The 13791-nt window shown below is 39.9% G+C and overlaps 3 protein-coding genes across 3 annotated transcripts; 2 read left to right on the top strand and 1 right to left on the bottom strand.

Moving 5' to 3' along the window:
• Positions 1-314: 314 nt before the first annotated feature.
• zp3c (zona pellucida glycoprotein 3c) lies at positions 315-3828 on the top strand. The gene is made up of 9 exons (XM_037690263.1): positions 315-405; positions 601-901; positions 979-1085; positions 1197-1300; positions 2517-2694; positions 2767-2890; positions 2967-3055; positions 3444-3517; positions 3724-3828. The coding sequence occupies exons 1-9, from the start codon at positions 401-403 to the stop codon at positions 3768-3770; spliced, it is 1029 nt and encodes a 342-aa protein (XP_037546191.1). The 5' UTR covers positions 315-400; the 3' UTR covers positions 3771-3828.
• Positions 3829-3947: 119 nt separating this feature from the next.
• Positions 3948-5816, bottom strand: LOC119423106 (inositol 1,4,5-trisphosphate receptor-interacting protein). Its single transcript, XM_037690516.1, has one exon. The coding sequence runs from the start codon at positions 5814-5816 to the stop codon at positions 3948-3950; it is 1869 nt and encodes a 622-aa protein (XP_037546444.1).
• A 3056-nt stretch (positions 5817-8872) lies between these two features.
• On the top strand, positions 8873-13466 carry LOC119422853 (calcium homeostasis modulator protein 1). Its single transcript, XM_037690262.1, has 2 exons — positions 8873-9418; positions 12969-13466. The coding sequence occupies exons 1-2, from the start codon at positions 8873-8875 to the stop codon at positions 13464-13466; spliced, it is 1044 nt and encodes a 347-aa protein (XP_037546190.1).
• The last annotated feature ends 325 nt before the right edge of the window (positions 13467-13791 follow it).

Raw genomic sequence — 13791 nt, 5'->3', positions numbered from 1 at the left:
AATGGGTGGATGGCTGGTACTGTAAAGCGCCTTGGGGCCCCTCATAGGGGGCTGGAAGGCGCTATAGAAGTAAGCTCCATTTACCATTTACCATTTACATAAAATAATCTTTCTTAACATGATCCTTTGATCTTAATTTATAATTAATTCATCACAAACACAATTTATCATCCTCATTATATTTGATAACTTAAAGTTTTGATATAAAAAAGAGAAACAATACATCCTATAAAGTAAGTCATTTCAATCATAGGCTTTTGTAATCTTTGTTTTGTTTTTTATTCTTGCAGTTTTTGGTTGCTTGTCTTCACCGCCTGAAGCAGCTGCTGAGAGTTGGCTGCTGATTGCAGTGTAGGAAAAACCAGGTGAAACCCAGCCAGAGGCAGACTCGGGTGTGAAAATGATGAAAGTGGAGCTTGTCTTGCTGATATTTTGCTCTGCCTGCTTTGGTGTGCTCATGGAAAATTTTGAATCAGAGTGGGAGAGAGAGAAGACTGTAACAAATAAAGAAGTTTCCTCACCTGAATTTAAATTTTTAGGTGCATCATTTGAGGGAGCTGCAAAGAAACTTCCTGAATATCTTGCTGTTCCTATCTCCAGTGATCGCAAAGAGGATCTGAAGCCAGAAAAAAGTGCGAGACAGGTTCCTAGATGGCTCCAGAAAGTGTTGCTGGGTGTTCCTGCCGCCGTCCCTCGAGCTGAAGGAGCAGCACGAAAATCGGACTCTGTTGAAGTTCTGTGTTATTTTAACAGAATAAATGTAAGAGTCAAAAGGAAGGTCTTTAAATCTGAGGATGCACACACATATTTATCCCTAGGAAGTTGTCCTGTCAGCCAAATTCATGAAGACCACTACAGCTTTTTGTACTATCTGAAAACTGACTGTGGATTCAAAAAAGAGGTTGGTAAAAATTCACCCCACCCCTTTATTTATTTATTGGCTTAATTTTATAAAATGATCATCATTTTTCCTTGCAGAGTTTCCCAGATTATTTTTCAGTCAGTATTTTGCTCCACTATAATCCAACTGGCCCAGTTTTGAGGGAAATGCCATTCGACATTCCTCTGCAGTGCAAATACCACAGGTACGGTTTGCTTTTTTTATAAATTCACCTCAAAATCTTGGGATGAATTTGTAGTAATTTGCCTCGGTTCATTTGTAAGTTTAATTCTCTTTTCACTTGCAACTCTTGCAGGTTGTTTTACTCGTACAAAGTTGGCTTTCACCCCAAACCACAAGAAGGAACTGTTTACACGAAACTTCTATCAAACGGCAATTTCTCCTTTTCTCCTCCAGATGGTAGGCTTTGTGAATGTTATTCTCTAGAATTTCTTATGACTTTCAAAGTTGTCAGTAGATATATTTGTTTTAAACTATGGTAATTTGAAATGCTGAGATGACTGGGAGAAATGAACTCTTTTTAAATCAGTATCATGAACTGGCAGAGTTCTAAACTTAAACCAATTTCAAGAAACTGAAATCGTGTGTTGAATAAGACAAAAAAAAAAAAAAGACTGTAGGGAAAACATTGCAACCATTTTTTTAAAATACTTATAACAGTAAAATCATAGTTGTTCTAAAACCAGACAAGTTTTTAATTTGACTCTTTATTTTCATGAAAATCAGCAACAATTTTTTTTATCTTAGCCGGTGGGCTGTAACCTCTCTCTGGAGCTTTGACCAAAACAAATATGGAAGTAAATAATATTAAATTTATAACCAATATAAGGGGAAAAATAGAGACAAATGTTGCTAGTCATTTTAAAATCACAGAAAAGTAGAACAGTTTGCATTTGTTTAAAACCGAATAACATTTGAAGTGAATGGAAAATTTATTTTTATGAGAAGAACTGTATTAAGTCACAATTAAATATCCAACAAAATGGCCTGATTTATTTTTATTCCCTTTTCAAAATGAGATACCGTATTTTTCGGACTATAAGACGCACTTAAGATCCTTGAATTTTCTCAAAAATCGAGAGTGAATTTTATAATCCGGTGCACCTTAAAGACCGAAAAATAAGTTGTTTTGTTGTTTTTTTTCTCAAATACAAAAAGACTCTTAAGTCTGCTAATTTCAGTGCTTACATTTATCACAGGCAGTCTACACATATACTGTATATTGGTTAAAAAAAAAAAAGTTTTTTTCTTCTAACATGTAAAAATGCCAATAACTTAATGGTTTATTATATTTTTCACAATGTCACAAAATCTGTACAGTATGTAGTTTTTGTTATTTGAAGTTTTAAGTACCGTTGGCTGCTCTGGGCAGGTTTTATTTGGGGGGGGGAGCAAGAATGAGTTTTTAGATTGTATAAATTCCAGATCGCTGTCTTAAGTTGTTAAATCTGTAAGGCCTAAACAAAAGATTCTATACTGTGGCAAATGATGGTTAAAAAAAAAAAAAAAGATTGCGTTCATGTGGCTAACAACAAAAAATCAATCGAGTTTTATAATTTCTCTGGCCTTTATTGCCTTGAATCAGTAATTTTAATTGGCCTGTGATGTTCACTAGCTGCAGGAGTGAGGTCGATCACCAGCAGAAAAATCTACAACTTGGGGGATCCAATGCACTTTGAGGTCAATGGGCATGACAAAACTGGAAAGAAGAGGATTTACATCAATAAGTGCTTCGTGACTGCCTCTCAAGACCCCTACTCACATCCTCGATACACAGTCATCGACAACAAAGGGTAATACTTATATTGTTGAACTAAATGGAGCCTTTTGCATTGAAATAATGCTTTTTTTTTCTGAATCTGCAGCTGTATGGTTGATAGTAAGGTGTCAACACAGTCCAAATTCCTCACTGGTGACTCGAAAACGACACAGAAATTCAGCGTGGGGGCCTTTCTTTTCAAACGGGGTGCTTCCACCACTTCTCCACAGGTACAGTGAATAAATAACAACTTCATGCTTAATAATGGAAGATATTCCATTAACACTAAAATACATTGTCTTTAAGGAATTCTCCATGCACTGCGAGATGTCTGCAGGGCCACCCATTCCAACTCCCAGCTCAAAGGCATGCAATTATGATGAAGCTACTCAGACGTGAGTTGAGACCTGCTAAACTTGTCTGTAGGGGCGTTTGTTGGCAGCAGGTATGCTCCTTGGTTAAAGCTGCAGCTGTATTTTGACCTAATTCATTCAACCTTTGTTTATACAGGTTAGTCTCATTTACAAGAGAGACCTGTTTTAACAAAGCATGATAACAGTAGACAAATTTAAAAGAAGGCCTGTAACTTGAAAAAAATAATTGGAAGAAAATTATATTTTGAAAAGTGTGTATCTCGACAATAAACTGTCATCAGCATAAAATTGTAAGGATGCATCAGGGATGATCTGACCTACATGAACTATGTAGCTTGTGAAGAGGGTGGGTCCTAACACTGAGCCTTGTGGTGCACCAATGTTTCTGATAATCCTGTTTTTGTTGTAGGTGGAAGGAGCTCTACGGTAAGGACAGTGTGTGTGACTGTTGTGAGTCAACATGCCAGTCAGCAGAACCAGCGGGTGAGTTTCCACATTTTTCTTTTATTTTTTGACAGTGTAGTAAATCTGTCCATCAAACGCAGCATTTAGATGCATGAATCTTAATCTGTATCTTCAATAGATAAAACATTTGTCAAGCTAATACTGGTGCAAATGCAATAAATGGCAACATCTTGCAAAATTAGGATGCAAGTTGAAAGTTTGGCATCAAACGCGTCTCATTTCAGGAGGGTCTGAGAAGGTCGTCTCCAGTCACTCTTGGAAACTTGACTGAAGATAAATCAGAGGAAGCTGGCCACCTGATATCTTCTGCCGACACTAATCCAGTCATCTCCAATTGGAAAGAGAACACAGACTTTGTGACTGTGAACAAGGTTAAAAATAATGAAATATTAAACTTAAACAAAAGTTGGGAACTTGCCTATTGAATGAGATGTCATTAGTTAATAAATTATTTGGGATAAGTAACTTTTGCACCATTTTTCATACATTTCTTCAAAGAGTTGGTACTGTTCGTACGTTGAGCAACATACTCGTGTATCAGCATGCATGTGTTTCGAAGCATCTCCTGGAAATGAGCAACTGCAGTTTGGTAAATGCAGTTATGTAAAACGAAGGGATGGAAGAGATTCACTGGTTTGTTTTTGGTGAACTCTGTGGGGAGTTCAATGACCTGGGCTAAAGGGTTGCCAATAAAAACGTGGGTCAGCAGCTTCTTCTCCAGGCTTTCCTCTATATATCCCAACAAGTCTTGTAGCCTGTGAGCCACAAAGTCTGGGTTCCACTCTGATGACTTTTTAGTCAACAAAAGATGCATCAGTGCCATTTTGAAATGGTAGTCCGTTAGTGCAGAACTTCCTGTCAATGCCATTTGTCTCCTGTGAAGAAAACAAGCGATTTCAAGGGTTTGATTGTGGCAGGAGTTTTCAGGGAGATGTTTGGAGAGGTACTCCAAAAGGCAGTTCTCATAGTTGGTCAGGGAGAGCGTCCAGAAGATGTCCAAAGTACTTGAGGACCACGGTGTAATGAAGAAATGGGCTTCAGAGTTGAATTTAACCACTGGGTTCATATTGAAGCTGATCTTCTTCCCTGATCTGAACCGAATGACTAGAGCGCCTGGAGCCTCGACGTGGCGGATGATCAGCTCAAACTCGTACTTATGTGAAATTTGTGCCCAGGCTTGTTTGATGGTTCTCTGAAACCACCTGGCAACTTTCGCTTTAGACAGGAACGGAGAGTTTTTGGAGCATAGATCATCCCAAACATTCACCGTTTTTGTTTTAATCTCGCTCTCGCAATGCAGCAAGCAAACCATCTCCTCAGAGGACTGGCAGGGGCAGCCATTTTGGCTTTTCTTTTCTTCCACCAGTTTTATTTGACCACAGACTTGCATGTCCAACAACAGGCCGCTCACCTGGTTGTTTCCGAGCTGGCACTGAAAACCGTACGGCTCAGGTGGAGTGACGTGAACAACGATATCGCACGTGTTCACCACCTGGAAGTCTTCGATCGCCATGCCGCCATTGTTGTCGCAGATGCTCCTCATGGCTTCTATAAGGTCGTTTGCAAAACCTTCCAAAAACTCTCCCTCTCTGCACTTCTTCTCGGATGAGATTTGGACACATTTATCAAAAAAATAATGCAGAGTAGCAGCGTCAGGTAGTTGGACTCCAGCAACTCTGCATTCTGCAGGGAAGGTCCTGCTTACCTCTTGATTCAGTTGAAAACTCCTCAGGTATTTTCTGAAGAAGCGAATCATGGAAATAATGGAGAAGGTGTTCCAAATATACCAAAGGTAATCCCTCTCCCCGGCTGCGAGGGCCTTCTGTGCAGTTTCAGCTTCTGCAGGTGATTTTTGTTCCATCTTTTCAGACTTTTTGCTTCTTCCCTGTGGACTCCCCGAGGCTTTAGGAAAACTGTTGGCGAGGACGTCGTCTTCAGTCTTTGGTTCACTGTTATAGTCTTCAAGATTGGCAGCAGACTTGGCAACACTATCCTTTGGTAATCTGTGATCAGCCCCTCTTGGTGCCTCAGAAACGGCCACATCTGAATCTAATGATCCATCGTTTTCGATAAGACGCCGATCAAACTGATTCTGTTGCTCATAAATGTTTGTGTAACCGTGAGGCTCTTGGTTTCCATTTTGTGTCATTTTATCACCAACTTGGTCCAGTTTCTCTTTCCCCCTGAGCAGCCTCTCTTCATGCGTCTGCAAACCTGGAGTGATGACCTCATCCCACTCCTCAACACCAGGGTCTCTGGGACACAGCAGAAGACCCAACGCCACCACAAACACTTGCAGCACCGTTTCTTGCATCATCGCTTCTGTCTGAAAAGGTTGGAGCAGTGTTCAGTTAATTTTATAAAAAATGTGCCATTGATGAAGTTAAAAAAAACAATGCAATTACACTATTAAAAAATGATGCAGGTAAAATAGATTAAAGTGAATTTCTCGATTGCCAAAAGTTACTTTAGCTTCTTTCCTTTTTGTGGATGGAATATAAAATGCTGCTTTTTAGTAAATAAAACTTTAAACGGAGGACAAAAGGGAACAAATTCTCACCCGAATAGAGGATTTTGATCACAACACAATGTTCAGATGGTGTGTAAGTAAAAAAGGAAACGACCTGAACGCACAGATAAGCTGAGATCTCTTCCTATTTTAGATGTAGGTTGCTCACTTCCTGTACACCCTGCCCATGTGCTCTGACATTTTCCTGTGCGATGCTGAGAAGTAAAAACGTCTGAGCTGACTTCCTGAAATTTCAACTGCATTTTCAAAGAAAGTCTTGAGTCATTTAAAGGAGGTTTCAGTTGTGATCTGCAGCAAGAACGATCAGGATGCACATTACCTTCAAACAGAAACGATGTAAAGGCTTCAGGAAAAGGAGCAAGTCTTTTGTTGTTGTGGGCTTCCATTTGGTTTTGTCATATTCTGGTTCATTTTTTTTTTTGTGGAAACGGGTGTTCGATTCAATTTATTAATTTAGTACCAAGTCACAACAGAAGTCGTCTCATGGCACTGTACAAAAGCATTTAGACATTATAAAAGCCAATTAATAAAGTTATTAAAGGAAGCCAACAGATTGCGTTACAGCTTCACTTAGTCTCAGTCTCCCATCTTGAGCAAGCACAAAGGCAACAGCGGGAAGGTAAAACTCCCTTTAACTGGAAGAAACCTCCACCAGACCCATGCTCGGGATGAGTCAACTGGTTTGAGAGGACAGGAAGGAGAAACAAACACAGAATGACAGGTCCAGGTGAACTTGAGAAAAGACCGAAAAACACACATTAAGGAAAAAATAATTCTATATACAAATGGGGCAGAGTAAGTAAAGACCGCAGCAGAGTGAGGAAATGTGGTCAATTTGTCCTCCAGCAGTATAAGTCTATAGCAGCATAACTAAGGAATATCTCAGGAAACCCAAGTTGACCCTAACTATAGGATTTATCAAAAAGGAAAGTCTTAAGCCCAGTCTTAAAACTGGACAATGTGTCAGCCTCATGGACAGAAACTGGAAGTTGGTTCCACAAGAGAGGAGCCTGATAACTGAAAGATCTGCCTCCCATTCTGCTTTTTAAAAACTAGGAACCACAAGTAAACCTGCAGCCTGAGAGCGAGTCTGTTGGGAAAATGTGTAACGATAAGATCTGTAAAATAAGATGGAGCTAGGTTGTTGAGAGCTTTGTAGGTTAGAAGTAAGATTTTATTTATTTTTTTTTTTTTATTCTATTTTGGATTTGACAGGGAGCCAATGGAGAGAAGCTAAAACTGGAGAGAGCTATATCTCCTATCAGTTCCCATTAAGAATCTGGCGGCAACATTTTGGATCAGCTGAAAGACTTTAATTATTTTGGACATCCAGGTAAACAAATGCAACAGTCCAGCCTAGACCTGTTCAATGGGTTTTGTGAAATAAAACTAACCCCTTAGATTTACGTTTTAGATATGATGGACTTGTAGCTTGGTGGTTTATCTCTACACGTCTGAAAACAGATTCACTTTTCACCTGTGACAGGACAACCACATTTTCCAGCCAAAGCCACAGAAATTTGAATGGATTGAAAGCTTGTTTGCATGTCTGGATTGTGAGAGCTACACGTGAACAATGCTGCGTCCTGGACAATCCGATACCTCGGATGGACACAAAAGACAGTTTTCATTTAGGAAAACAAACACATTAAGCTAAAAGATGAAATGGACAATAGGAAGTGTGTTGGTTTATGTCTGAGCCTTCTGAGAACGCCTGCGTTGAACCAGAACCTTTTGTGGACTCACTATAACCCATGTGCCTCTAAGGGAGGGGCACGATGACGGCTTCAGTTTTCTACGTCGTCAGAGAGTTCGAGAAGTACTTTTACAGCCGATCGGATGTGGATACTGTGTTCATTTACCATGGCCTTCACTTTTATATGACAACTTTTCGTCTACTTATCCACTCCAGTAAAAAGGTAAGTTGTTTTTTTATATTTAAATATCTTTTTAATTTTTATCGAGCTGAATCTGATCGCATGAAAATGGTTTCTTATTTAATAAGGCTGTTTTTAAACTGGTTGAAAGAATAAGTAAAGTCTTTCTGAATACCAAGAAATCTTATTTGCTATAAAAACACTAAAGCGTCGAAGTCGGCAGGAATTTGAACACAGACGTTAAGGTTTATAACGTTATGTTTTAATTTAATACCCTATAACAACTTGGCAACCAGATTATTGTCTGGGAATCTGATCTTTAGATCTGGAAATGTTCATTTCTTGCTTTAAAGAAATAACTTTGTTGTCACTTAAAACACTACATACTTTATGTAGTGACATATTGGTTTGTTTTTTTTTTTGGGGGGGGGGGGGGGTTTACCAACAGAACATTAAGGCATTCATACCCCTTCAACTTTTGACACATTTTGGGAAGTTAGCACCAGAAATTTAAACAAATATTTTACTGGCATTTTATGTGAAACTAATGGCAAATAATTATGGAGTAAAAGGACAAAAATAAAAATGTGAATGGTGTTGGGCTGATGTTATCGACCTCTTTTACTCTGAAACCCAAACTACAGACCAGATCAGAATTCACTTAATCATTTTAAATTATCTCTGTGTAATGGAATCTGTCTAAAACTAGCTGTTCTCTGAAGACTTGAGGTCTGTGACAGAACATTATTGATCAAACGGTATCATGAAGACCAAGGAACACCAGCCTGATTGAGGTTAAAGTTGTTGAACCTTAAAGTAGGGTTGGGTCAAAATCCCAGTAAAATACATTGCAAGTTTGTGGTTGTAACTTGACAAAAAGTAAAGCTGATGTATAAATACTTTTTTATTTCTCTTGTCTTGGCTCAGATTTACCTCTGAACCGAAGGTCCACCACATCTCGCAAACATGGATAAGTTTCGTATGATGTTCCAGTTCCTCCAATCCAACCAGGAGTCTTTCATGAATGGGATTTGTGGGATCATGGCGTTGGCAAGTGCCCACATGTACTCTGCCTTTGAGTTCAACTGCCCCTGCATGCCAGAGTACAACTACACCTACAGTACTGGACTGCTCATCGTCCCTCCCATATGGTTCTTTCTATTAGGTTTTGTACTGAACAATAACGTGTCTGTGTTGGCCGAGGAGTGGAGACGGCCTACTGGGAGTCGCACAAAGGATCCAACAATCCTGCGCTACATGCTTTGTTCGGTCACACAGAGATCCCTGATCGCACCTGCAGTCTGGGTGTCTGTCACTCTCATGGATGGTAAGAGCTTCCTCTGTGCTTTCAGCATCAACCTGGACATTGAAAAGTTTGGAAATTACAGTTTTGTCAGGCAGATGTCTGAGACGGAGAAGATTAAACTGTTGGCAAGAATTCCCTGCAAAGACCTGTTTGAGCATGAGGAATTGAGAGTGGCTGCATCGCGGTACATCAAATGTATATCCCAGGTATTGTGAAATTTACTTTGTTCAAAGATCTTAAACTGTTTTTCATAATGTTTTATTTTATTTTTTTGTCAATGACTGACCATAAACTGTTGTTGCACAATTATGGCAACACAATTGGCCTAACCAAGACGTATGACCCATGGGCCAAAAGTGGCCCTTGGATCATCTCTATTTGGTCCCTAAATAAATTAAAAAGAAAATATTTTAAAAAGTTGATGAAAACTTACCTTTTTATCAATTAAACTTAACGAAGTTTACATTAAACATATTGGACAAATGCATGGAAAACCTCAAGGCTAAAAAAACTTTTAAGCTGTTTCCAGAACTAGACTGAACCTTGAAGACTCCAAAAATAGACAAATATGTTTAGGCTAATGCGTCGTCGCAAGACTAAGTTTACAGAAAGTACTTCATACATACCTTAAGAGGCTGGGGACACATTATTTATCAAGTATGTACATGTGCTGGTCATAGAATTAGAATATCATGAAAAAGTTTATTTATTTCAGTAATTCCATTCAAAAAGTGAAACTTGTATATTATATTCATTCATTACACACAGACTGATGTATATCAAATGTTAATTTCTTTTAATGTTAGGGAGTGGTGGCGTAGAGGTTAGAGAAGACAGGCCTGTGATCAGAAAGTCACAGGTTCAACTCCCAGTGCTATAAACATCAAAATGTGGGTGGAAAAGGTGAAACGCCCACACCTGCCTCCACCCTCATTTGCCCCACTCTGGTCCTCTGAGCAAGGCCCTTAACCCCCACAATCTGATCCCAAAAACAGGTCTCTTGAAAATGAGTTCTCATGACTCAATGAGACTACCTGTATAAATAAAGGGTAAATGTTGATGATTATAACTGACAACTAATGAAAACCCCAAATTCAGTATCTTGGAAAACTTGAATATTACTTAAGACCTTTAAAAAAAAGGATTTTTAGAAAGGTTGGCCAACTGAAAAGTATGAACATGAAAAGTATGAGCATGTACATCACTCAATACTTAGTTGGGGCTCCTTTTGCCTGGATTACTGCAGCGATGCAGCGTGGCATGGAGTCAATCAGTCTGTGGCACTGCTCAGGTGTTATCCAGATCCAGGTTGATCTGATAGTGGCCTTCAGCTCTTCTGAATTGTTGGCTCTGGTGTATCGCATCTTCCTCTTCGTAATACCTCATAGATTTTCTGTGGGGTTGAGGTCAGGTGAGTTTGCTGTCCAATTAAGAACAGGGATACCATGGTCCTTTAAACCAGGTACTGGTAGCTTTGGCACTGTGTGCAGGTGCCAAATCCTGTTGGAAAATGAAATCTGCATCTCCATAAAGTTGGTCATCAGCAGGAATCATGAAGTGCTCTAAAACTTCCTGGTAGACGACTGTGTTGACCTTGGACCTCAGAAAGCACAGTGGACCAACACCAGTAGATGACATGGCACCCCAAAACCATCACTGACTGGAAACCTTACACTTTTGAAGCACTGACTCCAGCTGCAGTCCACTCTTTGTAAATCTCCCCCACATTTTGGAATGGGTTTTGTTTCACCATCCTCTCCAGGGTGCAGTTATACCTATTGCTTGTACACTTTTTTTCTACCACATCATTTCCTTCCCTTCGCCTCTCTATTAATGTGCTTGGACACAGAGCTCTGTGAACAGCCAGCCTCTTTAGTAATAACCTTTTTGTGTCTTGCCCTCCTTGTGCAAGGTATCAATGGTCGTCTTTTGGACAACTGTCAACAGTCTTCCCCATGATTGTGTAGCCTACAGAACTAGACTGAGACCATTTAAAGGCCTATGAAGGTGTTTTGAGTTAATTAGCTGATTAGAGCGTGACACCAGGTGTCTTCAATATTGAACCTTTTCAAAATATTCTAATTTTCTGAAATATTGAATTAGGGGTTTTCATTAGTTGTCAGTTATAATCATAAACATAAAAATATAAATATTTGAAATATATCAGTCTGTGTGTAATGAATGAACATAATATACAAGTTTCACTTTATGAATGGAATTACTGAAATTAACTTTTTCAAGATATTCTAATTTTATGACCAGCACCTGGTCCCCCCCCCCCCCCCCCCCCCCCCCCCACAAAAAAAAAAAAAACCTGGTCTAGCCTAAAACTATCAGAGGGGGTCTTTTTAATGAAAGTGTATCAATAAGACATTAATAAGGTCACCAGGGGTCTCGCGTACAAAGACTTGAGTGGATTTTCTACTGAAACACGGCGTACGCATAACTCAAGAAAACAGGATACATACATGTAAACCATGTGTGCATGTGAATCCAAGCACACTTCTTTTTTTTACGTCCCAATCAACCAGGAACTGAGCACACAAGGGAATACCTGACTTCTCCCTTGACACTCCTCATTTTAAATATGCAAATAGATTTAAATATGTCCTGCACTTGAGGAATCTCCTCTCTGCACTATTGAAAAGTATGTCTACATGCAGGAAAAGAGAAATTCACAGAATGTGAGTTGGAGACTCTTTTAAATGAGGTAGAGAAATGTAAAAACATCCTGTTTGGCATTCTGTTCTCTGGCTTTAGTGCCAAGCACTAAGGAGTGAGTGGGACAACGTGTGTAAAGGCTGTGGGGTCAGAGCAGCGCACACCCACAGAAATTAAGACAAAATGGTCGGACATATTAAGATGATTAAATGAATTTATCCACCAAGAAACCCCCCATCCTGCACCATGACAGATCGTAGCCTGTTCCCAACCATGCTGTTCCTTAGAATGAGTGAATTGTGCGTTGCAGGCCACCTTCCCACAATGTTGGTTAGTTGTTTTTGCACATCATATGATTTGCACGTTGAATTAAAATGTTTCCTGTTAACAAGCATATTCATCCTTTGGTGCTTTTTATAGGATTGGGTGTGCAGTCGATATCTCCGATTTACATTAGGAAAACCAGCTGTCACTGCAAATTGTACTTTAATGTTGGCCTGTTCAACTGCATTGTAGGAAATTTGATATACCTGGTTGACATACGGATCCATCCCACACATGGCTCAGCTCTGGCTCAACTGGCACAGTCCTGATCGGTCTGCCAGCTCCACTGGAACGCCCTAATGATAGGAACGCCAGTGTGGTCAGCAGCTGTACGTGTACAGGCAGCGCACAGTTCCTCCCTGTCGCACTCCAAGACTGGCTCAAGCTCCAAGCACAGTTTCAAAAAGGATTGCCCTTGAAAGCCTAAAACGACTCAGCCAGTCGTCATCGTGGGCCAGAAAGTCCTCTGTCTGTAAATACATGCTCTCTGCATATTGCTTCATTTGATATAGACTCTAATATTGTTGTTAAAGGTATTTTCTTCACCATTCTTCACATGCTTTTCTATCCACTCATCGAATTGCATGTCACATACACGGTCGTTTCATTCTTGATACATCTCAAGTTTTGTATGAAATGAGCGTTCACCGTGTTTTTGAGACCATGCACCCTCTGTACGTGAGGCCCCAGGTTATCATAACTGGAAGATCAAATCACCTAGATGGCAGCCAGTATCTCAAATTAAATGTTTTTATTTTATTTATTTTGCAGGCATGTGGGTGGATATTTTTGTTCATGATTACCTTCACTGCCTTCCTGATCCGAGCGATTAGACCATGCTTCACCCAAGCTGCCTTCCTCAAAACCAAGTACTGGTCTCATTACATCGACATCGAGCGCAAGATGTTTGACGAGACCTGCAAGGAGCACGCCAAGAGCTTCGCTAAGGTTTGCATCCATCAGTACTTTGAGAACATCAGCGGAGAGATGCAAAGCCTCCACCACCATCCTGCCAGCAAGGATGACGGTGAAGACGACGACAGAAGCGACGAAGACAAGCTCCTAGGGATCAGGGCCCAGAATGATATGAACAAGGTTTTATGGAACTGGCACACCAGTAAGCCAGCTCTGGCTCTGAGGAAGAACTTTGATGGGGAAAACAACGAAAAACTCAATGGAAAGATGAATGGAACAATAAACGGGCTGGCAAATGGACACGCCTGCGACATGGAGAAAAAGGAATGGGCTGTTTATTACAGTAAGGTCTGACAAGTTCATAGATGAAAATATGTGCTTTTAGCTCCAGATGTGTTCTCGGTTTTGGAGGTCTAGTGATTATTTTGTCTAAGCAGCTGTAGAAATTGAAAAGTTTGAACTTTAGTTGTTTAAGGTTTAATACAATGCACAGATTAACATTAATGTAAATGAGTGCAATATGCAGAGCTGTGTGACCAAAAAGAAGTTCATATTCCGAAAACTCGTTTTCATCACATTTGAGCAAAACGATGTGTGGAAGAAATGCCTTGCATGGAAACTTCTCAACTTCTTGGCGTCATTCAACCAAATTGTAAAGAGCTTTAAATCCTTCTGAACC

Source organism: Nematolebias whitei, chromosome 16, assembly GCF_014905685.2.
Source record: "Nematolebias whitei isolate Nwh7 chromosome 16, NemWhi1, whole genome shotgun sequence".
NCBI lineage: Eukaryota > Metazoa > Chordata > Actinopteri > Cyprinodontiformes > Rivulidae > Nematolebias > Nematolebias whitei.
Note: the sequence above shows the minus strand (reverse complement) of the source record. Positions and strands in the feature narration are given on the sequence as shown.